General features: G+C 42.5%; 1 protein-coding gene across 5 annotated transcripts in view; it reads right to left on the reverse strand.

The window, feature by feature from the left end:
* Positions 1-25105, reverse strand: part of SEMA5A (semaphorin 5A) — a 534007-nt gene that overhangs the window by 325739 nt on the left and 183163 nt on the right. For all 5 annotated transcript variants that reach the window (XM_065905244.1, XM_065905242.1, XM_065905243.1 and 2 more), the window contains one exon: positions 19935-20129. In XM_065905244.1, coding sequence (XP_065761316.1) covers positions 19935-20055 — 121 coding nt within the window. In that variant the 5' untranslated portion in view covers positions 20056-20129. The remainder of the gene's footprint in view (positions 1-19934; positions 20130-25105) is intronic.

The following is a 25105-nucleotide window of genomic DNA, read 5'->3' on the forward strand; positions in this document are numbered from 1 at the left end:
CACAGGTCTAGATGAAATATTCTCCTATGAAATTATCATCATAGGAGGGTTACTTGTATTCATAAGGAAAAACCTGATAGAATGTTAAAGCTTTCCCAATGAGAGATGGATGCCTTTCTTTTATCTTGCTCCTTGAGGGGGAAAAAAGCTTAGTGGATTTCAGATAAAGCTTATGCATATCACCTACAAGTTAATCAGACCAAAGATAGAGTGAGATTAATATTACGTGTGTGCCTACTCAGTGTCTAGGCTGTGCTGACTTTTTTGCGATCCCATGGACTGTATGTAGCCCGCTAGTCTCCACTGTCCATGGGATTCTCCAGGCAAAAATACTGGAGTGGGTTGCCATTTCCTCCTCCAAGGGATCCCCCCAATCCAGGGATCAAACCTGTGTCTCCCGCATCTCCTGAACTGGCAGGAGTATTCCCTGTCACTGAGCCACCTGGGAAGCAGAAAGGGTGAATTCTTTCGTACCAGCTTTCACACTGAATAATTATAATTGCCAAAATTTTGCAACATGAGTTCTTTGAAAACATGCTTAGTCACTCAAAGAGAGTCAGATTCCAACTGTCCACTTCAAGAGATGTGAAAAAGCACCAACACAGCTTTCTCTTCTCTCAACCTTTTCATGAATCATCCTTGAAGTCTCAAGTCGTTCAACAATATTTCTCTTGAAGTATGAGAAAATAAAAAAAGAGAGAGAGAGAAATTCTTGCTCTTCTTCACAGTATCTCAGATTTGGTTGGAAACAGTCTGCTGGGGGAATTTTTCTATAATCTATCAAGAGAAAGTCTAGTCCAGGCTTCAATCAGAAACAGCAGTGAGTACTGCTCTTCGTTCAGAAATAAATACAAGATAGAGTTCACACTTTGTTTATCAACCAGGGTTTTAGAATGTAAAATATTCCACGAAGCTTATATAAGGATTTACTGATGGGACAGATGCGTCAGAACCGATGACAAAGCTCTGGAGGCAAACGCTGTGAGTTGCCCATGTTCCTCCTTGCTAATGGAACCCAATATCACAGGGCAGCAAGAGGTGGGATAAGAGGTAAACAAGTGAGCTCCTCACCTAGAGTGTGAAATTTAAGAGGGTGCCAAAATACTCAGCAATCAAGATAATACTTTAGTGCAGTATTTTCAAAGGTGTGCATGCGTGCTAAGTCGCTTCAGCTATATCCACCTCTTTGTGACCCCTTGGACTGTAGCCCGCCAGTTTCCTCTGTCCATGGGATTCTCCAGGCAAGAATACTGGAGTGGGTTGCCATGTCCTTCTCTAGGGGATCTTCCCAACCCAGGGATCAAACCTGCATCTCTTATGTCTCCTGCATTGGCAGGCAGGTTCTTTACCACTAGCACCACCTGGGAAGCCCCTTTTAAAAGTGTAAATTAACACAAAAAAGCTCATGAAGAATAAACTTTCAATATTTTTTTCAATATTTTAAATAAAGAAGTTGGATCTCCACAGAGTCTGGAAGGAGACTGTACTGATCTTGACTAATTAAAATCTGAATAGTTAGCTCACGGATTTTTTTGGTCATACATATTGAGTTTTAAATACTGCATTAACTTGTTTCAATTTCTGAATTTTTTGGTGCCTCTTAAATATGCATCCAAGGTGACTTCCTCATCTCACCACACTCCTAGGCCTACTAGACTTGGGTTAATTCATGACTTGTCCCATTCCATTTTTCCAGACACTTCCTTTCTCTTTACAACTTAAGGCTGCCATATGACATGGCTCTAGCCACTTGTATATAAACAATTCTGCACATGGCTCCCATGAAAGATTTTGCATTGTTGTTGATTTCTGATACGAAACAGATGGGTCAAAAGGTTGGTTATCCCCCATTCTCCTGCTGTTGCCTGCCTCTGAACGCTGCCAAGAACCATCCAAACATGAAATAAAAACAAAAAGCAAAGGCCAATTCCGTGATAATGACTGAATAAAATGACCGAACTTTGGTCCCTGAGCTTGGATGCCTAATTCTTTAAGTTGAGTTAAAGAGCAATAAATATCCTTACAATTTAAACCACTATTAGGTCAGTTGTCTGTTACTTGAAGCCAAGATATTTTTAATTGATGTTGTAAGCTTAACAGCCAGTGAGCTTTAAGAGTAAGAGTTTTCAAATTTCACTTCATTAGTAACTTAAAATATACACTATTTCATCTCTGAGTTGTTTATTTCTAGGTAGAAAAAGTGCTTTGTCTAAAGTGAAATATGATTCCACTTCAATATGTTAATTAATTGAGGAAATGTGTGAAAAACTGAAAGGTCAAACCATTCTATATATATGAAATACATTCATTTTCCCTACTAAATATTTGTGATAAAAATGTCAGTATCAAGAATGGCAATAGAAATCTCAAATTCTAGTTTGCTCTTATAATATAGAATTTTACATTATTATTATTTGAAGAATAAGACTGGATAGCATTTTCTTAAAGAGATAAGGAACGGAGCTCTCCTAGTGGTTTAGTGGTAAAGAATCCGCATGCCAGTGAAGGTGACATGGGTTCGATCCGTGGTTGACGCGGATCCCACATGCCACTGGGCAGCTAAGCCCATGTGCCACAGCTACCGAGCCGATGCCCTAGAGCCCAGAAGCCACAGCTATTGAGCCCACGTGTCCTGAAGCCCGTGGTCCTCAACAAGAGAAGCCACCGGTATGGGAAGCCCACACACCATGGTCGCAGAGTGGCCCCCAGTCTCTGCTACCAGAGAAACGCCCTTGCAGCAACAAAGACCCAACACAGCCAAAAATAAATAAAAAATTTTACAAAAAGAGAGATAAGGAATGTCCCAGTATTCTCTGGGCTACCTCATTATCCTAGATTGAAGAGCAATCGAATCATCACTGCAGCAAGGCCTTTGATAGAATAATCCAATATACGCATTTTCCATTTACAGCAATTGAGATCAAAAGGAAAGGCAACAAGAGATTTCCTTTTCATCAGAGACACAGTTCATAGCAGAATTATAACAATTACACTGCTTTCTTTTCCTAGCCCAGTTTTCTTAAAACATGAACTAGGATGCTTTTCAAAAAACTGACTCAGAGAAGATGCCAGGATGTAAGGGTCTTTGTGTAGCCTCACAGGAATGGCAGCCTATACCAGTGTTTATTATGTAGTCCTAGAAGCCAAAGGTCCATACATGTGCTATCCAACATGGTAGTCACCAGGAGTAGATGACTATTTATACTTTAATCTTCGGGAATTAAAATTAAATAAATTTAAAAATTCATTCTTTCAGTTGCACAAGCAAAGAAGATTGAGCACAGAAGAATTGATGCTTTTGAATTGTGGTGCAGGAGAAGACTCTTGAGTGTCCCTGGGACAGAAAGGAGATCCAACCAATCAATCCTTTGTAATCAAAAAGTGGGCAAAAGAACTAAACAGACATTTCTCCAAAGAAGATATACAGATGGCTAATAATCACATGAAAAGATGCTCAATATCACTCACTATCAGAGAAACGCAAATCAAAATCACACTAAGGTATCATCTCAAGCCAGTCAGAATGGCTACCATCAAAAAGTCTACAAACAAATGCTGGAGAGGGTTTGGAGAAAAGGGCATCCTCTTACAGTGTTGGTGGGACTGCAAACTGGTACAGCCACTGTGGAGAACAGTGTGGAGATTCCTTAAAAAGCTGGAGATAGAACTGCCCTATGACCCAGTAATCCCACTGCTGGGCACACACACCGAGGAAATCAAACTGAAAGAGACACGAGTACCCCAATGTTCATCGAAGCACCGCATTAACACTGCTTCCATGGAAGCAGCCTAGATGCCCATCAGCAGAATATGGATGAGGAAGCTGTGGTTCATACACACAATGGAATATTACTCAAGTATAAAAAGGAATGCGTTGGAGTCAGTTCTAATGAGGTGGATGAAACTGGAGCCTATTACATAGAGTGTTGGTGGTTTAGTCGCTAAGTTGTGTCCGACTCTTTGTGACCCCATGGACTGTAGCCCGCCAGGCTCCTCTGTCCATGGGATTCTCCAGACAAGAATACTGGAACGGGTTGCCACTTCCTTCTCCAGAGGATCTTCCCAACTCAGGGATCAAACCCAGGTCTCCTGCATTGCAGGCAGATTCTTTACCAACTTAGTTATGAAGGAAGCCTATAAGAGTGAAGTAAGTCAGAAAGAGAAACACCAATACTGTATATTAACACACACATATATATATAGAATTTAGAAAGATGGTAATGACTATCCTATATGCAAGGCAGCAAGAGACATAGATGTAAAGAACAGACTTTTGGACTCTGTGGGAGAAGGTGAGGGTGGGATGATTTGAGAGAATAGCACTGAAACGTGTATATTACCATATGCAAAATAGATGACCAGTGCAAGTTCGATGCATGAAGCAGGGCACTCAAAGTCTGTGCTCTGAGACAACCCAGAAGGATGGGGTGGGGAAGGAGGCAGGTGGGGGGGTTCAGGGAATATATGTGCACCCATCACTGATTCATGTTGATGTATAGCAAAAACCATCACAATATTATAAAGTAATTATCCTCCAATTAAAATAAATTAATTAAAAATAATAAAAATTTAAACAATTGAAAAGTAAAATAAAATAAAGAGACAAACCAGTCAATCCTAAAGAAAATCAACCCTGAATATTTATTGGAAGGACTGATGCTGAAGCTGAAGCTCCCATACTTTGGCCACCTGATGCAAAGAAATGACTCACTGGAAAAGACACTGATGCTGGGAAAGATTGAGGGCAAGAGAAGAAGTGGGTGGCAGAGAATGAAATGGTTAGATAGCATCACTGATTCAATGGACATAAATTTGAGCAAACTCTTGGAGACAGTGAAGGACAGGGAGCCTGGCATAGTGTAGTCATGGGGATGCAAAGAGTCAGACATGACTTAATGACTGAACAACAATAAGATATAATTTAGGCATAGTAACATTTAGCATTTTACATTCAATGACGTTTAACAAATGTACAGACTCTGTCACCACCTCCTCAATTGTGACATAAAATATTTCTCACGAAATATCTGCTGTAAAGTCTTTCCCGTGCCCTCCAGTCCATTCCTTTAATGGAAACAGAATTTAGTTTATCTGACTTTTCTTAAGTGAACTTGAATAGACTGCTTATCTTCAAAGAATTTATCCATTTCATCTAAGCTGTCAAATTGTTTTCTATCACTGTCTTTTTAAACTGTAGGTTCAGTACTGATGTCTCCTCATTCATTCCTAATATTGATGACTATATCTCTTGTTCCTACCAATCTAGTTAGAGGCCTATTGACATTGTTGGTGTTGTTAAAGAACTAGGTTTTAATTTCATTGCTCTTCATTATTTTTTATTTTCACTTATAATGATTTATACTCATCTCCATTTTCTTCTTTCTTCTGTTTACTATAAGTTCTATTTTATTTTTTTCAGACTTTATCCATCCCTAATATAAGCAAATAATGATCTAAATTCCCCCTACCAAGTTCTGCTTTAATCATATACCATAAATTTGGATAAGTTGGGCTTTCATTGTCATTCAGATGAAAATATTTCAGAATTCCCCTTTGATTTTCTATTTGATCTATGAGTCATTTAGAAATGTATTGCTTAAAATTCCAACATAATTTTCTATATACCATTATGTTACTGATTTTTAGTTTGACTCTGATGTGCTCATTGATTACACAGCCATGATTTTAATCCTTTTTAATATATTGAGAATTACTTTATGCTGATCTGTGTTTGGATTCTCCATCACTGTGCTAAGTCTTGGAAACTACTTTCAGCAAGCTGAGGCAATCATAGGACTCATCTTGTTTACTTACTTTCCCTAAGGAATCATAGTCCTACTCCATCTTCTGCCTGTTGTCCACTGTCTGAAAAGTGTATTTGCTAACATTCTGTCTGCTTTTCTTGTTTAAATCATGAAGATAAATCAAACCCCTTTTTCCCATCATGACCGGATAGTAAAGTCCCCTATATCATTTTTCAACTTAAAAATCAGGTTTACCAAATCTTGGTCAAACAAGAAGCATATAAAACAGAAGATCTCCGCTAATTCACATACATTTTTCAAAATTAGTACTAGATATTATGGTTAAAAACTCTTATCATGAAATAATTCAAACATTCATATATTTTTCATTGGTTTGCATTTATAGTCCCAAAACTAATTATAATGAGTTAGATATTTATTCCTTGGATTAAGTGATTAATTAATCCTTGGATTTATCAGCTAAGATGTTTTTCCCCACTATGAAATGGGAAGTGTATGGTTTCCAGGCTGGAGCTTTTCTTTTGTAAATATGCTTTTTTAAAGTAGGGCTGACACTTCGGAATCAAGAAATAAAAGCATTCAGTTGAGTCCTAAATTTGAAAGAATTGTGCTTTATATTATTTTAGTCTATTATTTTAATTCAGAAAATGTTTGAATCTGGGTGGAACCATCCATGCAATGATTTGAAATTTCTCTTTAACTCCCAAATTATAACTTCTCAACATACTTTTGCATTATACCATGAGAAACATTAAAATCCAGACAAAATTCATAAAGACTAAATATTCAGATTTGTTGTCCCTTCCTCACTGCTAGTTCCCAAATTGCTATGCTTCGTGGAATCTTCAAAAATGCTGCCCATAACTCCAAACTTGTATATGCAACTGACTACTTGACATTTTCACTTGGATGCTAAAGAAGCATCTCATACTTCAAGTGTCCAAAATTGAGCCTCTGAAACTCCTTCCAAGTACAAGTCTCTTTTAATCTTTCCCAATGGCACCCCACTCTGGTACTCTTGCCTGGAAAATCTCATGGACAGAGGAGCCTGGTAGGCTACAGTCCATGGGATTGCTAAGAGTAGGACATGACTGAGCGACTTCACTTTCACTTTTCACTTTCATATATTGGAGAAGGAAATGGCAACCCACTCCAGTGCTCTTGCCTGGAGAATCCCAGGGACGGGGGAGCCTGGTGGGCTGCCATCAATGGGATCGCACAGAGTCGGACACGACTGAAGGGACTTAGCAGCAGCAGCAGCAGCATGTCAGTAAATACCAATTCCACCCTGCCCAACTGCCCAAGCCAAAAACTTTAGAGTTGCTCTTGCCTTTCTCTTTCTCTCATATATACAACTTAACAGGAAACACTTTGGGCATGACATCCAAACACACTATAACCAGAATGTGGCCACCGCTCCCTGGGGACTGCTGCTAACACTTTCATCCAAGCTACCACCATCCCCAGTCTAGATCACCCTCCAGCTCCCAAAACGCTCCCCCTGCCCTGCCCCACGCAGCCACTAGTGATTCAGTCTGTCCTCGGCACGGCAGCCAGGGTGATACTTTAAGTGATATTAGGTCCTCACTACATCATTCCTCTGCTCAAAACCTTCCAGTGGCTCCTCGGGAGTGCATGCGTGCTAAGTCACTTCAGTTGTGTCTGACTCTTTGCGACCCCATGGACTGTTGCCCACCAGGCTCCTCTGTCCACGGGATTCTCCAGGCAAGAATGCTTGTGTGGGTTGCCGTGCCCTCCCCTACGAGATCTTCCTGACCCAGGGATCTAACTGGAGTCTCTTACATCTCCGGCATTGGCAGGTGGGTTCTTTACCACTAGCACCACCTGGGAATCCCGACTTCTCACTTCACTCAAAGTAAAGATCAAAGTCTTAAAGGCCCTACGGGACCTTTTCCCCCTATTTTCCTTCTAATCTCATCTCCATCCCACCTTCCATTCTAGCACACTGGACTCCCTGCTTGTAGTCACGCACTCCCACCCCAGGGCCTGTGAATTTCTTCTCCCCTCTGCTGGAACAGCCTCCTCCACTATCCATGTCACTTGCGCCCTCACCTCCTTCAAGCCTTGACTCAACAGGTCATTCTATATGAGCCACAGTCAATAGGAAGACAGAAACCACCCTAGGTAGCTCAGACAACATATAATATAGAGAGTTGATTGTAAAGATATTGGAAGATAAGGTACGAGAATGAAGCATGCCTCCTGGGAGAGCCAAGAGGAAGAATGCAAGACACAGAGGTGAGCAGCTGCTAGCAAGCTGGGCTGGACCCACACGCCTGTTTCTGCTGCTGTGCCCTTCTCCGGCAGCTGTGACTCAAGCTGTGACCGCCTGCTCCCCGGCTGAGGACTCAGAATCACCCCAGCCCTCAGCCGCCCTGCGGAGGCATAAACATGATTCTCCATCTTCCTGCAGCAGCCTCCCCAGCAACAGCTGGTTCGTCCCCATCACACATTCTAACAGGAACCCGGCTGAGTCAGGAGCCTGAGGAATTTCACTGACTCCGTGGTCAGTTGTACAAGGGGAAATTTAAGGGGCAGGTATGGGGCTGGAGGCAACAGGTAAATGCCAGGCACACTTGGTTACCCTAGTGTAAATCGCAAGATCCCTCATCTACTTAACCCATTCCCTGCTTTATGTTTTTTCTCAGCCCATAGTACTAGAGAGACCAGTTTATATCGTGTGTGTGTGTGTGTGTGTGTGTGTGTGTGTGTGTGTGTGTTAGTCGTTGAGTCCTGTTTGACTGTTTGCAACCCCCACTGCAGCCCGCCAGGCTCCTCTGTCCATGGCATTCTCCAGGCAAGAATACTGGAGTGGGTTGCTATTCCCTTCTTCAGGGGATCTTCCCGACCCAGGGATCAAACTTGGGTCTCCCGAATTACAGACAGATTCTTTACCGTCTGAGCCAGCAGTTCTATATGGTATCATCTTATTATTGTCTGTCTCCCCTAACAGAATGTAAACTCTGAGATTTCCACCATTTAGTTTATTGGGGAAACCCTGTAATGGAAACATGTCTAGCACATCATATGCACTCAATAAAGACTGATTGCATAATTAACGAACTGGACCTCTGCTTTTATCTTCAAACAAGCAGAGGCTAAAGCACTTTGTGTGATGAGGCGAGGGGATCCGGGGCACAAAAATACAAATGAGGATGACAGTCGTTAATCACATTCTGAGAGCTGCCGGGACCGCTCCGCCAGCCCAGGCATTCAGGGCATCAGGGTCTCGTTTCACTGATTTTATTTACTAGGGTGTGCAGTCGGTCTAACACACAGCCCAGAGGGGCGTTCAAGGTGGGGATGGTCAGAGAGTATCATGACAACGTTGCCGTCATGCAGACTGGAGGGATCTACCCCTTCGGGCGTGTTAGCATAGCTGTCACCTGCTCTTGATTATGAACCATGTGACGCATGTGATGAGGCTTTCTGAAGTCCATCCCTGACTCACAGGATGGAAAAGGAAAAGGAAAAGAGAAATCAAAAAATAACACCCCACTGGCAGAAACAGAGACACAGACGCAGGGAACAGACACTTGGACATGGGACGGGGCGGGGGTGAAGGGAGGTGGGGATTGACCTCTGTGCACCGCTGTGTGTAAAATAGCTAGCTAGTGGGACCCGCTCTATGTATGCAAAAGGAGCGCAGCTTGGGGCTCTGTGGTGACCTAGAGGAGCAAGACGGGGTGGAGAGGAGGTCCAGGAGGGACGGGTTATATGTGCTCATATGGCTGACGCACTGCATTGAATGGCAGAGATAAACACAAGATTGTAAAGCAACTATACCGCAATTAAAAAAATCAAAAAACTCCTCTTTAAAAAGCTTCAGGAAAATAAAAGGTTAAGGTGCTGATTACATTAGTACAGAAACTAAATAAGATTTAGAAACCTTGGTGTAGGTTTTTCTTTATTATACGAATAACAAAAATTTCAGCACTGTTGTCTGCAGAAGCAGGCAGAACCTTGGTCTCCTCAAATGTGACCATGGATGCTTACTTTGCCTTGACACTGGAAGATGACAGGGAGTTATAAATCCAAGAAAAATATTGCTTAATTAAAAGCTTATCCACTGTACATTTAATTTCCAACTCTTTTTCATAGGTAAAATAAGGATAAGATTTTTATCTACATTCACTGTGAGAAATGGATAAATTCCCCATGTAAGGCTTAGAAAGCCTATAATATGCTTGAGCAAAAGTAAAGTACAATAACATACTCTTTGAAGCTAAACGAGATGACTATTTTAAATTAGAGTCCTGACAATAACTTCACAAAATCTTATCCCCAAATTTAATGTAATCCCACTGAACCACTTAACTTATAAAGTTTTACATTTACAATCTTAAAGTAATAAACACTATTTCCCCACCAAGAAAAATCAATCAAAAATTGGTTATCTCAAGATAAAATATAGATGTCTTACACATTATTTCATTAGTGGTCCTAGAACACAAAAGTAATACAAAAGTTATTGATCATTCTCAAAGCTCAAATTATTTTCATCAGAACTTAATCACTGTTTATAAAAAAACATATAACAGAGATCCTTGAAAGCTTTCATCAATCAAAGATCAATAACAATATGAAAGTACAAGGTAGGTATTGGAACAATTTCACCCAATGAATAATGCATAGTGGTTTTATAATGATTGCATTTTTTCTAACACCTCCATGCACTCATGAATGATCATTACATATAATCCAAATTATAGAGTTGAAAAGTGGCATTTTTTAATATTCCATTTTTTCAGATAGCAAACTAGCAACACACTTTAGAGTAAAAAATGTATTAGCAAATGCAATTCTTAAATGTGTAAAACCCTGAATAGTCATTGGAAGGACTGATGCTGAAGCTGGAGCTCCCATACTTTGGCCACCTGATGAGAAGAGTCAGCATCATGGAAAAGACCCTGATGCTGGGAAGGATTGAAGGCAGGAGGAGAAGGGGGCAGCAGAGGATGAGATGGTTGGATGACATCACCAACTCAGTGGACATGAATCTGAGCAAACTCCTGGAGACAGTGGACAGGGGAGCCTGGTGTACTGAGTCCATGGGGTCACAAAGAGTCAGACAGGACTTAGCGGCTGAACAACAGCAATGTACAAGACAGGCAGTGTGTGTATACCTTAGTTGCTTCACTTGCAAATACATTCAAATACTTTTTCCATGTGATTTTGAGATTACACTATGAGAAACATTCAGTCATTTGTATGATAACAAGTTAAATTATTGAAAGGTCAAAGGAGTTTTTATAATAGAGAATCTATAGGAAACATTTCTCCCTTCCCAAGTAAACTCAAAGGATGATAACTTACAACCTCTTATGAAACCAAAGTGAATCACACTTGATTTATATAAATTTTAGTTTTCACAAACAAAAGCACTGAGTTCAAGACAATTTTCAACAATAAGTGGTATCTTGCTATACTTTAATTAGATTCACATGAAAATATTAAAATGAATTTTATGCAATCTATTGTAATTAAAATAAATTTTCCCAATTCTTCCTTGGAGAAAGTAGGCCACTGTCATGCAATTATGCACAATTATAACTCATAAAGGTCAAATGGCAAATCTAAGACTAGAACAGGGAGAAATACTGGAAGCAATTTTAATCAAGGTTTACATGCTTAAAGACTCTGAAATCTGACAGGGACTCTGGAAATTACCTACAGCAGCCCCTCATGTGGTAATGAGCATCCTAGATCCTAAGAGAAGAGAGAAAATCCAGCCAGGATCATGAAACGACATGCCTGTCTGGGGCATTAGACACTGGACAGCCAAAACCCAGAGAGAAAATGAAGCATTGTGGGACATATATATGGCCCTGGGATGATCATGAGACCAAAAGATAGGTATGGAGTCCCAAGACAAGTATGGAGTCATGATACATGGCAAAAACACGGATGGACCTAGAGAGGATCAAACTAAGCAAAGTCAGTCAGAAAGAGAAAGACAAATGCCACATGACACCACTTATACGTAGAATCTAAAATACAACACAAACGAACCTTTATCGATGAAACAGAAAGAGCCTCACAGACATAGAGAACAAACACTGCAGTTCCCAGCGGGGAGGGGAGGGGAGGGACAGGATGGGTTGGGAACTGGGGGTTAGCAGATGTCAACTATTACATGTAAAATGGATAACAACAAGGTCTACTGCAGAGTACAGGGGATTATATTCAATAGCCTGTAATAAACCATAATGGAAAAGAATATGAAAAGGAATGTGTGTGTGTGTGTGTGTGTGTATGCATAACTGATACACTCTGCTGTATAGCTGAAATTAACACAACCTTGTAAATCAACTACCCTTCAAATAAAATTTATAAAAATACTAAGCGCTGTCAGCTAAGACACTGAAGATAGGCCTCCAAATTAGTCATAACATTAAAGTTGCAAGTCCAAGTAAGCCTGAGTCCAGCATGTCTCACTCCAGCAGTCATCTTCTCTATGCATCCTGTGAAATTGCTTTAATTCCTATAACTGGCTCAGGCTCTCTAAACAGCCAGCCTGCTGGGTAAACTTTAATCAATAAACAAACAAAAGCAGAATGTCCCTTAAGTGGACATTAAACATTTAAAACTCATTTGGAAGATGGTTATGAGAGTCGGTAAGCATGCTGAGAAACATGTTGTCTGGAAGGGTCAGTATTTTCCCCCTCTTTATTGGAACAGATATTTAAGCAATCGACAAGGACGTAAGTGTGAAGCATCTGTCATGGGTTAGGGTATTTTAGCAGCCTCTGAGTGATCAGGGATAAATATTCTAGACCATGCAGCCAAGGGAGCAACCATGCAAACACAGCAAGCTGTTGGGGCTTCTTGAGCAATGAACTCCACAAGACAAGAGGAGCCTGGAATGACAAATATTTCACCAAGATCCTGCCAGCATCTTCGGCCCAACTAGGCAAATCGAATCAAGACATCAATGAAACATGCTTAGCTGTGATGAAATGTTCCTGTAGACGCTTCTTGAGTAGAATCTCGTGCAGAGTGACACTGACATATAAAACTAAATCATGAAATTTGAAATATACCCCAAATATCAAGATCTTAAACATCAAGGTGATCCAGTCCGCCTTTATCGCTCTCTCATCCATGTTTCGTTTTACTTTCTCAAACTGTTTGTAGACAGCACAGAAAGTGTTTAGGGGGCGTAGCTGTGGCCACCTGCTCAGCTATAAAAGGAGACATTTCCAGGGCTGACTGGGCTCTGAAGAGTCATGGGGAATCTTTTATGTCTGTTTTTGGTCAACAGTCTTATCCTTTCTTAAGAACGGCACTTCCTTCCTAAAGCCCCATCCTCTTGGCCCACAGCCTGCCTGCTCCTTCTCAGCGAAGATGGAGTCCTGGGCACCCCCCTCCTCTGACTGCCCTGCATCCTGGGTCCCCGGCCTCCCTCCCTCTGGCTCCCTGGGGGTGGGGCCTGCTTCCTGGGAGCTAATCCCTCACCTGTGTCCCGCATCCTGTCGCCTCCTACAGCCCTGGGGGCTCTGTCTAGTCAAGTCCCTCCCCCTGTCTCTTCTCTCTTCACCATCGCCATTTAAAGAGGATTAAGTAATGCTCTCTTAAAAGCTATTCCCCATCCTTACATCCCTGCCTACTTGAAACAATAATTCTCTATTTTTATATCTATCTCTTCACATCACACACACCCCTCACTCATTGCCATCTAGTCTCATCCCCATCACTGCTCAAATCTGCACTGGTAAATGTCATTTGCTACAGGTTGAATATGTCCTGTAGATGACAACTCACATGACTCCACCCTTACGGCAGAAAGAAAAGAACTAAAGAGCCTCTTGATGAAAGTGAAAGAGGAGAGTGAAAAAGTTGGCTTAAAGCCTAACATTCAGAAAACTAAGATAATGGCATCTGGTCCCATCACTTTATCACAAATAGATGGGGAAACAGTGACAGACTTTATTTTGGAGGGGTCCAAAATCACTGCAGATGGTGACTGCAGCCATGAAATTAAAAGACATTTGATCCTTGGAAGAAAAGCTATGACCAACCTAGACAGCGTATTAAAAAGCAGAGACATTACTTTGCCAACAAAGGTCCATCTAGTCAAAGCTATGGTTTTTCCAGTGGTCATGTATGGATGTGAGAGTTGGACTATAACAAAAGCTGAGTGCCAAAGAATTGATGCTTTTGAACTGTGGTGTTGGAGAAGACTCTTGAGAGTCCCTTGGACTGCAAGGAGATCCAACCAGTCAATCCTAAAGGAAAACAGTCCTGAATATTTATAGGAAGGACTGATGCTGAAGCTGAAACTCCAAAACTTTGGTCACCTGATGCAAAGAACTGACTCACTTCTAAAGACCCTGATGGGGTAAAGATTGAAGGCAGAAGGAGAAGGGGACAGCAGAGGATGAGATGGTTGGATGGCATCATCAACTTGATGGATATGAGTTTGAGCAAGCTCTGGGAGTTGGTAATGGACAGGGAAGCCTCATGTGCGATAGTCCATGGGGTCAGAAAGAGTTGGACATGCCTGAGCAACTGAACTGAACTGAATATGTCCACCCAAAAGATATGCTGAAGTCCTAACCTCATGTACCTGTGATGACTATGATCTTACTTGGACATAGGGTCTTGATGTAATTAATTCAGATTTAGTCATGCTGGGTTAGGGTGGGCCCTAAATTCAATAGAGTTCCTATTCTTATAAAAAGAAAAGAAGGAAAAAACAGCCACACAGAGAATGTCATGTGACTACAGACTCAGAGATTGCAGTGATGGGTCCACAAGCCAAGGAACACAGGAGATTGCTGACAACCACCAGAAGCTAGGATGTGGAAAAGAAGAATTCTTCCCTGGAGCCTTCAAAGAGAGTACAGCTCTGCTGACATCTTGCTTTTGGACTTCCAGCCTCCAGAACTATAAGAGAGGATGTTGTTGTTGTTTTAAATCATCTAGCTTACAGTATCTGGTTGCAGCAACACTGGGAAATGAATACACCATTGCTGACAGTCTCTAGGAGGGTAACCATCTGTTCTAGTTTTCTGAAAATACAGTAGAGTTTTCAATGCATGTGCTAAGTCATTTCAGTCATGTCCAGCTCTTTCTGACCCTATGGACCGCAGCCTGCCAGGCTCCTCTGTCCATGGGATTCTCCAGTCAACCGTGGGTGGCCATGCCCTCCTCCAGAGGATCTTCCCGACGCAGGGATCAAATCTATGTCTCAGAGCTTTCAGCGCTACACCCCCAAAAAAGCCTGGGGAAAATCAGGGTGAGTCTGTCACCCTGCCTTCTGGCCCAGATATTCTGACGGTCACTTCCCTCTTGAAAAATCTCTGGTACCCATGATACCAGCTCTCAACTAGGTAACTACATCCGATGGCAGCTAGGAACTCAGATTTCTCAACCTCATCTCACCGTTTCAGATTTCCCTTCTTTTCTCCACCTGGAATCAACAGCCAAGAACTTGGGGCTGCTACTCCGTGCCTCCTGGTCCCTCCTTGAAAACATCAACACCCTCTTCCACAGATTTCCAGAATCCACCCAGCTCTTCCCATTCTGCGACCCCTCCCGCAGCTCAGGCCCTCCTGCCCTCATCACCGCTCCCTCTGGTCACTCAGCAGCCCCAGGGTCGGCTCTTTCCACCGCCAGTTCACCTTCCACGCTGAGCCTGTGCAGACAGAGCGGCCCTTCTAGAGATGCCTCTGACGCCCTGCATTATTGAATCTTCCCTCTAAGTCTCCATAATCTGAACTGAGATTTCATGGCTCACTGGTCTTGTCACTTGCCAAAACCTGCTGGACTCCCTCCGTGAGACTCGTAAACACCTTCTCACAGTCATCTGGGACTCAGCGCTGGTCTTGCAGCATCCTAAAAAGAGTCCTCAGCCACTCCTCTGCTCAAACACTCCTCTGCAGCCCAGGCTGTTGGTTCAGACACCTTTTCCCTGGGCTCCCACGCACCCAGCAAAGACACCTCTGTGAGGACCCTTAATAGAAGAGAACACAACAGCCCTTTCCATCCGTATCCCTTAAGACATTCTAAGTTCTTAAGAGGAACTATGTTTTTTACCTCTGTCTCCTCAATATTTAGCACAGACTCCTGTACATAATAGGCACCTATTAGATGTTAGTTGAATGTTCACTCCAAATTTTATTTTTTTATTTATTGGTTAATTGGAGGATAATTGCTTTACAGTATGATGGTGTCTGCAGTACAATAATGCAAATGAGTCATGCTGCTGCTAAGTCGCTTCAGTCGTGTCTGACTCTGTGCGATCCCATAGACAGCAGCCCACCAGACTCCCCCATCCCTGGGGTTCTCCAGGCAAGAACACTGGAGAGTGGGTTGCCATTTCCTTCTCCAATACATGAAAGTGAAAAGTGAAAGTGAAGTCGCTCAGTCATGTCCAACTCCTAGCGACCCCATGGACTGCAACCTACCAGGCTCCTCCATCCATAGGATTTTCCAGGCAAGAGTACTGGCATGGGTTGCCATTGCCTTCTCCGAATGAGTCATAACTACACATACACACACACACACACACATGTATCCCCCACTTTAGAGCCTCCCTCAGCCCTCCCGTCCCTCTCCTCCAGGTCATCACAAGACGCCAGGTTGGGCTCCCTGTGCTATATCAGAGCTTACCACTATTTATCTATTTTACACATGATAGAGTATATGGGGCTTCCCAGGTGGTGCTAGTGATAAAGGACCTGCCTCTCAATGCAGGAGATGCAGGTTCAATCCCTGGGTCAGGAAGATGCCCTGGAGGAGGGCATAGCAATGTATTCTTGGTATCCCATGGACAGAAGAGCCTGGGGTGGTGGGGGGATGCTATAGCATAAAGTAACTTAGCATGCATGAGGAGTGTATATGTCAATGCTGTTTCCTCAATTCTTCCTACCCTCTCCTTCCACCGCTGGGTCCACACGTCCTTATAAAAATGCAGTTTAAAAGTAAGTTGAGATGCCATTGATGCACTATGCATGCATGCGTTCTCAGTAGCTCAGTCACATCTGACTTATTGTGACTCCATGGACTGTAGTTCACTAGGCTCTTCTGTCCATGGAATTTTCCAGGCAAGAATGCTGGAGTGGATTGCCATTTCCTTCTCCAGGGGATCTTCCTGACCCAGGGACTGAAGCCGGATCTCTTGCGTCAGCAAGCGGCTTCTTTACCACTGAGCCACCTGGGAAGCCTCTGATGAACTATGGGGTTGTCCCAAATCCCAAAGCCTAACAGTGTGCTCTGCTGGAAAGGCTGGTAGGAAACACTCATATCCAAAGCAAGGAGAATGCAAAATGGCATGACCCTCATGAAAGGGAATCAGGCAAGATCTAACAAAACCAGAGGTGCATTCACACTTTGACCCAGCAATCCCAATTCCAGGAAGCTCTGCTAATAGCACACTTGTAAAAACATCAAAAGGTTGTTCCAGGAGGTACTGCACGTTGTAACACTATACATGATCACATCCCCCAGTAAGGAGCTGTTGAATAGACTGGAGCTCCTTCCACAGACGAGAGCCATGTGACTGTGAGTAGAAGGGACATAAATCCACATTACCAGGGCATATCATGATGTGAAAAAATGCTCAATGGAGAGAATTTTGTATACATGCTACTTTTTAGGAAAAGAGGGTATGAATATATCTGTACATGTAAATGTGTGTGTGTGGAATTTTGTTTATATTAAAAAAGAAACAAAAAACATAAACCATAAGTAAAAGGTGAGCTAAAAGCAGAAAGAAGGAACAAGGTAAGGAAAACAGTGAAGTCAGTCTCTCCAAACACTGGGCTCTCCAAACATTATTAATTGGGCTTTAAAATATGACAGAATTATGTAAATTTTGAAAAATCTCAAAAACCAAATGTGAAATTAACTATGTTTTGAGTTGATGGCCCAACCATACAAACGGAAATTCCTTCGATTTCAAAGCAGTAATTTTGCTTCAATTATCCAGTGCGATTCATACCCTGATGACTAAAAGGAAAATCACGCGAGAGGGTTTTCTGTAGTCAACAAGAACTAGAGTTGCACAAAACCATTATTCTGAAACAACTGAGTGTGTATTGCCAGAAAAGGCAAATGAACAATTACGTTGACCTGCAGAGACAGGAGTGTGTGTACAGCAGAGAAAGACAGAGACACAGAATGGAAGAGGTCCAGAAGAGATCCCTAGAGTCCTCGAGATGAACTGGAAGCATCCAGAACAATCATAGTGTGCTGTGGAGAACGCTTTCCTTAGTTCTGTACACTAACAAGACCTCACTTTAGTCACTCCTATGCTCCAATCAGATAAAAACGGCTGCTTCTTAGGTCAATGGAAGGAAATGGATAAGAGGAGTAAGGGGCATCTTGCTATCCTAGAGAATAATGAAGTCATTAAAGGCTACTTGAGGTGTCTCAGAAAAACTCAGGAGTGTTCCCTCCCCTAACCTTGAAATGTGATCATTGCACCATCTACAAGAATAAAAGCTGCAATTAATTGAAATATATCAAATACTGAAATCCATATATTAAAAATAACTCTAATAAACAACTTGTTTTAAAAAAAGCAGACATAACATTTTATTTGTCCCGTTTGGATAGAGAACTAACTGGACTGTTGAAAAAATGGCAAAGGAAAGAAAAGAAAAAATAAGCATTCACTCTGCCTTTCCTATGTCAGATGCATCCTTAGAAAATTCAAATAGTTAAGGAGGGAAATAATTTATGTTTTAATTATGTTTTAAATAATTATGTAGAAATAATTTAGCCATAAAATGAAGAAAGAGTAGGGAAATGTGAGACTCCTAGTTTTGAACCCATGAATGAATCAGTAGATTTAGATGAATGAATGAATGATCATCAGTGACTGATTATTTCATACCCCAGTGAAGGACAGGGCACCATCCGTGACACAGTGGAGACAAAAAGATGCACTCCTGAATCTGAGTGGCCTCTCAATATCACTCCTAGTTTGTAGAAACATTAGGGACAGAAGAACATCTCGATGACACCAATGCGAAGCAGTGTGGAAACTCTGCAGGACAATGAACTTAAGTTTCTTTAAAGATGAACTTGCAAGTGGAGCAACAAAAACAACAAAACACAGTGAAAGACGAGGAGACTCGAGAGATATACCGACCAACTGCAATATGTGAACTTCCCTCTGCTCCTGACTCAACACAACTGCTAGCAAAGCAAGGGGCAAGCATGCCTGAGGCCGTCAGGCGTCTCCCAGGACTCACACGATGGTTGCTGATTTTATGGCATTTTTTTATGTTTGGGCTTTTGACTGTTTTGGTGTGATTACGGAAGCATGAATTCCTCATCTTTGATATTCAAGAAATGAACTGTTACGACAAAATTATATGATTTCTTGAATTTGCTTCAAAATAATTTGGTGAATGTGGGTGGAGCATGAGTGGGGATTTAAAAGAAAAAAGGTGGGCCAAGAATGAATAAATCCAGGGGTTGAGTGTTCCTTAGACTTTAGAAAAGATTCTAATTTTGTATATATTTCAAAATTTTTGTGATACAAAAGTCCCAAAATAAAAAACTAGTGGATGAATTATTAAAATACAATGTCTGATTGTACTTGGCTTCATGATATAAGTGTGATTTCCTTGAAGATAGAGACAAGGACTAGTTTATCTTTCACCCTAAATGCCTTTAAGTGTTCAGGGGTAAAGAACCCTAAAAACTTTTGATGAATTAAATAATAAAAGAACGTGTACACATACTAATCAATTGATCCTACAGATCTGTGGAAATATTTGAGAGAACAAAAGAATCTGTCTGCCATGCAGTGCCAGATAAAGACAAAGGCATACACTGTGTGGTAGGACTCGGGCTTTGTTGAGAAATGCTGAAGTGAAGAATTTTTTGTTTTGCTTGGTGTGTTGTTATTTCTGTGGGTCACATTTTTCTCCCCTGGTTCGCATGCCTAGGGGGCTGACAGCACCTGTCAAGTAAACGTGGCCTCAACAATGGGATTGTCTATCTGTGATAATTCTGACCTTGAATTCTTCTCAGTTTCAAAATATGAAACACTCAGGATGGGGGATTGCGTATTTTCGCTCTGATTTTAAACAAAAGTCACAGAACAACAGAGGGATAACCGCTGCTATCCTGAGCATGAAACTTGCACTTAAATGGTGCCTTTGCAATGCGAGCGTGCCCGACTCTCACCTTTATAGGAAATGACTGGGTGTTCTGCTCTCTGGCACAGAGACGCGTCTGTCTCTGGCTGGGCGAGTCTCCACCACCCCAGGCTCGAGAACAGCCACGCGATGACGCAGGGTCCCTTCATGATGGGCAGGAGACCGTCAACTCTGGGCACTTGTCTAACCAGAAGCTCGTGGTCCCGTCATGTGTGGAAAGTGCCTAAAACACACAGAAGAGAACAAGTACATGAACATAGGCTCAGGATTTTAGTAGGTGGTCTTTTGGTAAAGTCTCAGCACTCTAGTTAAAAAGAGAGAGACTCAGAGTACTTAGGAAAACATCCCTTTTTCTAGAAAATATTTCAGAAATATGTATATGTATACATACAAGCTTCCCAGGTGGCGCTAGTGGTAAAGAACCCACCTGTCAATGCAGGAGACATGAGAAACACGGCTTCCATCCCTGGGTCAGGAAGATCCCCTGGAGAAGGAAATAGCAACCCACTCCAGTATTCTCGCCTGGAGAATCCCATGGACAGAGGTGCCTGGTGGGCTATGGTCCATGGGGTCACAGAGTTGGACACAACCGAAGTGACTTAGCATATATATATATATATATATATATATATATATCTGAATCCAGACCTCTGCTCCTCCCAATAACTTTATGAGATAACCCATCCATTATAAAAGGGGCAATATTCACGCTTAAGCTCTATCGAGTTGTCATCGTCACCCCTGAAGAACGCAGTTTAAGGCTTACGATCATGGATTGGTCTTTCCCTCAGAACACCATTCTTGCCTCCCCGTGCAGACACAGATCTATACGTGGAAGCCGTCAGAATTCCTCCCCTTCCCTTCTCAAAATACAAAAACTCGTATTAAATAAGGCCATGAGCATTGCTCTATCCTAATAACCTGATTAATATCATGCCCCCAACTCTTAAAAATCATCCACAGTGGGTGAGTTTATCCTTTGAAACTTACAGATGACCTGCCTGCAAACTTTTTGGCTAGCGATCAAGTGTGAATCAAATAAAACCTAAGCGGAGCACCTACTGGGTGAAATGAAATTACGACGCTGGGAGCTGAGAGACTTTAAAGAGCATGAATAATTTAAAAGATTAATAAGCTTTAAAATAAGATAGGCTTATAAAAATAACGATAATCCAAGCTGTTGGAAAACCATAAAAAGAAGCTGGAATGCTGTGGGAGTTAGGGGACAGAGCACGCTGCTATTTAGAGGAATCAAGGATGGGCCCAAGGAGGACTTCATATTTGAGTTTAATCGTGGAGGATAAAGAGGATTTCAACATACAGAGATTTCCGGAAGTAATCCAGAAGAGGATGAAAAGACTCACTGGACGGGGTAAGAGGAAGGATCAGGCTGCACGTGCTGGGAACAGTTTACTGTACTTGACCTGGACCCCAGAGGATGTAAAGGGGAGAAGTGAGAAGCAGCTGAGAGAGCAGGTTGGGTTAAGATTTGGAAGGTGAATGGTACTGAGGTCTGAGGTCTCTATTTTCATAACAATAAGCTACCACAGTATATTAACATTAGAAGAAATGTTAACAAGATCACTCTCACCAGAGTGCACACAGGAAATTGAGTAAAGAAGAGCATAAAGGTGGAGAAGTTAAAGTGAAGCTATGGCAACTGTCCAGAGAGGAATCAGTGGAGCTGCGATTTCGGGGGCTTCAGTGCCAACAGAAATTAAGGCAAACCCAGTAAACCCGTCATGTGATGGGTAAGGGGAAGTCCAGAAAATTAAAGATGTCATAGATTCTTCAACCTTCCTCCCACCAAAAGCTGGATCTGCATCCCTCCCCTGCAACCCTGAATCTGGGTTGGCTCTCTGATTGCTCTGCCTAGCCGAATATAATAGAAGTGATGACACCCCAGCTTCCAAGCTCTCACCCTTAGAGACCAGCAGTTTCCACTTCCTGTCTCTCTGATCACACCCTCTGGGGCACGGAGACACGGGGTCAGAAGTTAAGTGCCCCTGAAACCGCCAAGCCAGAGAGACCACATACAGGTCCTCTTAGCATCATCTCCCACATAGTCCAGGTTCCCAGCCAGCCCCACCAAGACGCCTGATACGTGAATAAAGCCGAAACCCACCGGGTGACTTCAGTAAGTATCCCAAGAGCACAGGCATCAATTAGTGGAGCCCAGCCCAACTTCCTCATAAATGGCTATTGTTCCAATCTGTTAAATTTGGAGGAACAGAAAGCAAAAAGCACAGATGGACTCAAAGAATGTAAGTCACTTGGAGGATAGTGAGGCCACATTTCCAAATATGAAAAACAACAGAAGAAGTTTTAGAGGAGGATATGATCATCTGGTTTGGTGTGTGTTGGGTGTAAGATGCTGAGGGAACATTTAAGGAAATGCAGCAGACTGTGGAAAATCCATGGCGGATGCTCAGAAAAGAAAAAAAAAAAAAAAGAATGCAAAGACAGCATATAATATTTAGAATGGTTAAAATCATGGGTGTGGTTCAGACTCATGAAACATGAGAGGGGAAAAATTGGCTAAAGAGAAGTGTTTATTTAGAAGTTGTTAAAGAAAAGTAACCACACAAAAATGAGAGAAGAAACACAGAGCATCTCGCAAATATAGCACCACGGGGGCCAAATTAAGTTGGAGGGAGGACAGAAACAACACACTTTAAAAAGAGACCTCATCAACTGTACCCTGATGAGGTAGAGCAAAGACCACTGGTCTTTAGTCAAAGAACAGTCAGTGGTCAATTTTGGAGTCAGTTTCAGAAAAATAGGAGACAGAATCCATGACCCAAGGAACCAAGAAGGCAACGGATGAAGCAAAAGAGGGACAGAATATTTGTGGTACCTTGAATGTTAGGTAACCCCAGAAAACTCAATGAAGTCAGATAAGCACTAAGGGATCAAAGTTCAGAAAATTTTAGGATACAGAAAACTGATCATTAAATGTGTCTCCTTTTCTGAGGAGTGGGGAATGGAGACGAGAATGCAGATTTTAGAGGGAGAGGTAGTATAAGATCCAGAAAAACAGGTGACAAAGGATTAAGGTTCCAGAAGAGAAGGTGGTCATGAAAAAGAAGAAAAGGGCTTCATCTTTTAAAAGGGAGTGTGTTCATGAATATATGGTAAGGGACTGTACAGTCCACAGAATTCTCCAGGCCAGGATACTGGAGTGAGTAGCTGTTCCCTTCTCCAGGGGATCTTCCCAACCCAGGGATCGAACCCAGGTCTCCCGCATTGTGGGTAAATTCTTTACCAGCTGAGCCACAAGGGAAGCCCAAGAATACTGGAGTGGGTAGCCTGTCCCTTCTCCAGGGGATCTTCCAAACCCAGGGATCGAACCCAGGTCTCCCACATTGCAGGCAGAGTCTTTACCAGCTGAGCCACCAGAGAGAGGCTGGTTATGAAAAGGAAGGAAGGGGCTTCATCTTTAAAAAGGAGGTGTGTTCATGAATATATGGTAAGATATCAAGATAGTGACGAGATAGAGATGATATCTCACTTTATGAGATATAAAGATGGAGAAAACATGAAGCGGCGGGTACATCATCTTTCACAGTCTCCACCTTCTGATTCCCGTTGACTCAATGTTCCCGGGGGTAGAAATGTGCGAATTACACAGAGAAACAGGTGAAGGGGCTGCAAATCATGTCGAGGCAAGAGAACGGTGTCTGTGGGAGGGAGAGAGTGTGAGCAAGAAAGGCGGAGGAAGGAATGCAGAGAAAAACTTGGATCCAGGGGCACTTCCGTCCAGCGGGGCCACGGCCCTGCCCAGAGACAGCACGCTGTCAGGGACAATGAGTCCCAGCCGCTGAGGAGTGGGGCGTAGAGATGAGAATGTAGATTTAAGAAGGAGAGGTGGTATAAGACCCAGAAAAACAGAGGTGCCAAAAGATTATGGTTCCAGTAGAGAGGGTGGCTATGAAAAGTATCAAAGGGATTACAAAATTAAAAGCATGGTTATAGTGGATTATAAAATTAAAAGTATGATTAATTTCACCCTTGGAAGTGGGGTCACAGTTTGCAAAACTGGAGACTGCCCTAGAATGCCAGCTTAGAGGTGAATACAGGGACCCAAAGGGACTACTGGGGTCCCTGTGACCTGAGGCCTGTGACGTTTCACCAAATGACTATCTTAATAGGATTTTGGGATTAACACAAAGACACTACTATGTATAAAACAGATAATCAAAAAGGACCTACTTAGCATACAGCACAGCAAACTCTACTCAATTTTCTGTAACAACTTACATGGGAAAAGAATCTGAAAAAGAATGAATGTATGTGTATCTGGAATTAAATCACTTTGTTATGCACCTGAAACTAACACAACATTATAAATCAATTCTTTGTTGTTGCTGTTTAGTCACTAAGTTGTGTCAAACTCTTTTGCAACCCCATGGACTAGTCCGCCAGATTCCTCTGTCCATGGTATTCTCCAGGCAAGAGTACTGGAGAGAGTTGCCATTTCTTTCTCCAGGGCATCTTTCCAACCAGGGATCAAACCCATGTTGCCTGCATTGGCAGGCAGATTCTTTAACCCCTGAGCCATGAGGGAAGCCCAACTCTACTCCAGTATAAAATAAGAGATTAAATTAAATAAAAAGACTAACAGCTGTCAGAGGTATTCGGGTGTAACTTTGTTCTGTTCAGAGCAAGGCGTAGAGCACCCTCACCAATCCACCCGGGAAAGGTTGCAGGTGGATTATCACTGCCCCACGTCACACACACAAAAAAAATTGGTGATGATTAAAAAAATATATAGGAAAGCTAATGAAAGTAACAGTGAGGGCTCAACAGGTGCTAGCTAGCTTTGTGACAGGCGCGCCCCGAGCACTGACACCCACGCCCAGCACCCACCAGGCGCCCGAAGCAGGATCTCCGACACTCCGACTCCCCCTGAGCAGCATCCGTCACGGAGATGGATGGGGACACGGCCACCTCGACCTCCGAGACCGAGCTCGTGTCACCTGAGGCTAAGAGCAAATTCTTTCTCTTGCAGATCGCTTTTCAATGTGTCAGATCCAAGGCAACCCAGAAACTTCTGTTAACTATGGAACAAGCCACACAGACAACGGCCAGTTGGGACTGTCTCACATTTACGACAGCCATGCCTCCCTACTCAGCCCTGACATCTTTGCCTCCTGAAGGAAAGGTGAAGGAAAATAACAAAATGCCCGACCTGTCCCC

The sequence above is a fragment of the Muntiacus reevesi genome, chromosome 14 (genome assembly GCF_963930625.1).
Source record: "Muntiacus reevesi chromosome 14, mMunRee1.1, whole genome shotgun sequence".
Taxonomy (NCBI): Eukaryota; Metazoa; Chordata; class Mammalia; order Artiodactyla; family Cervidae; genus Muntiacus; species Muntiacus reevesi.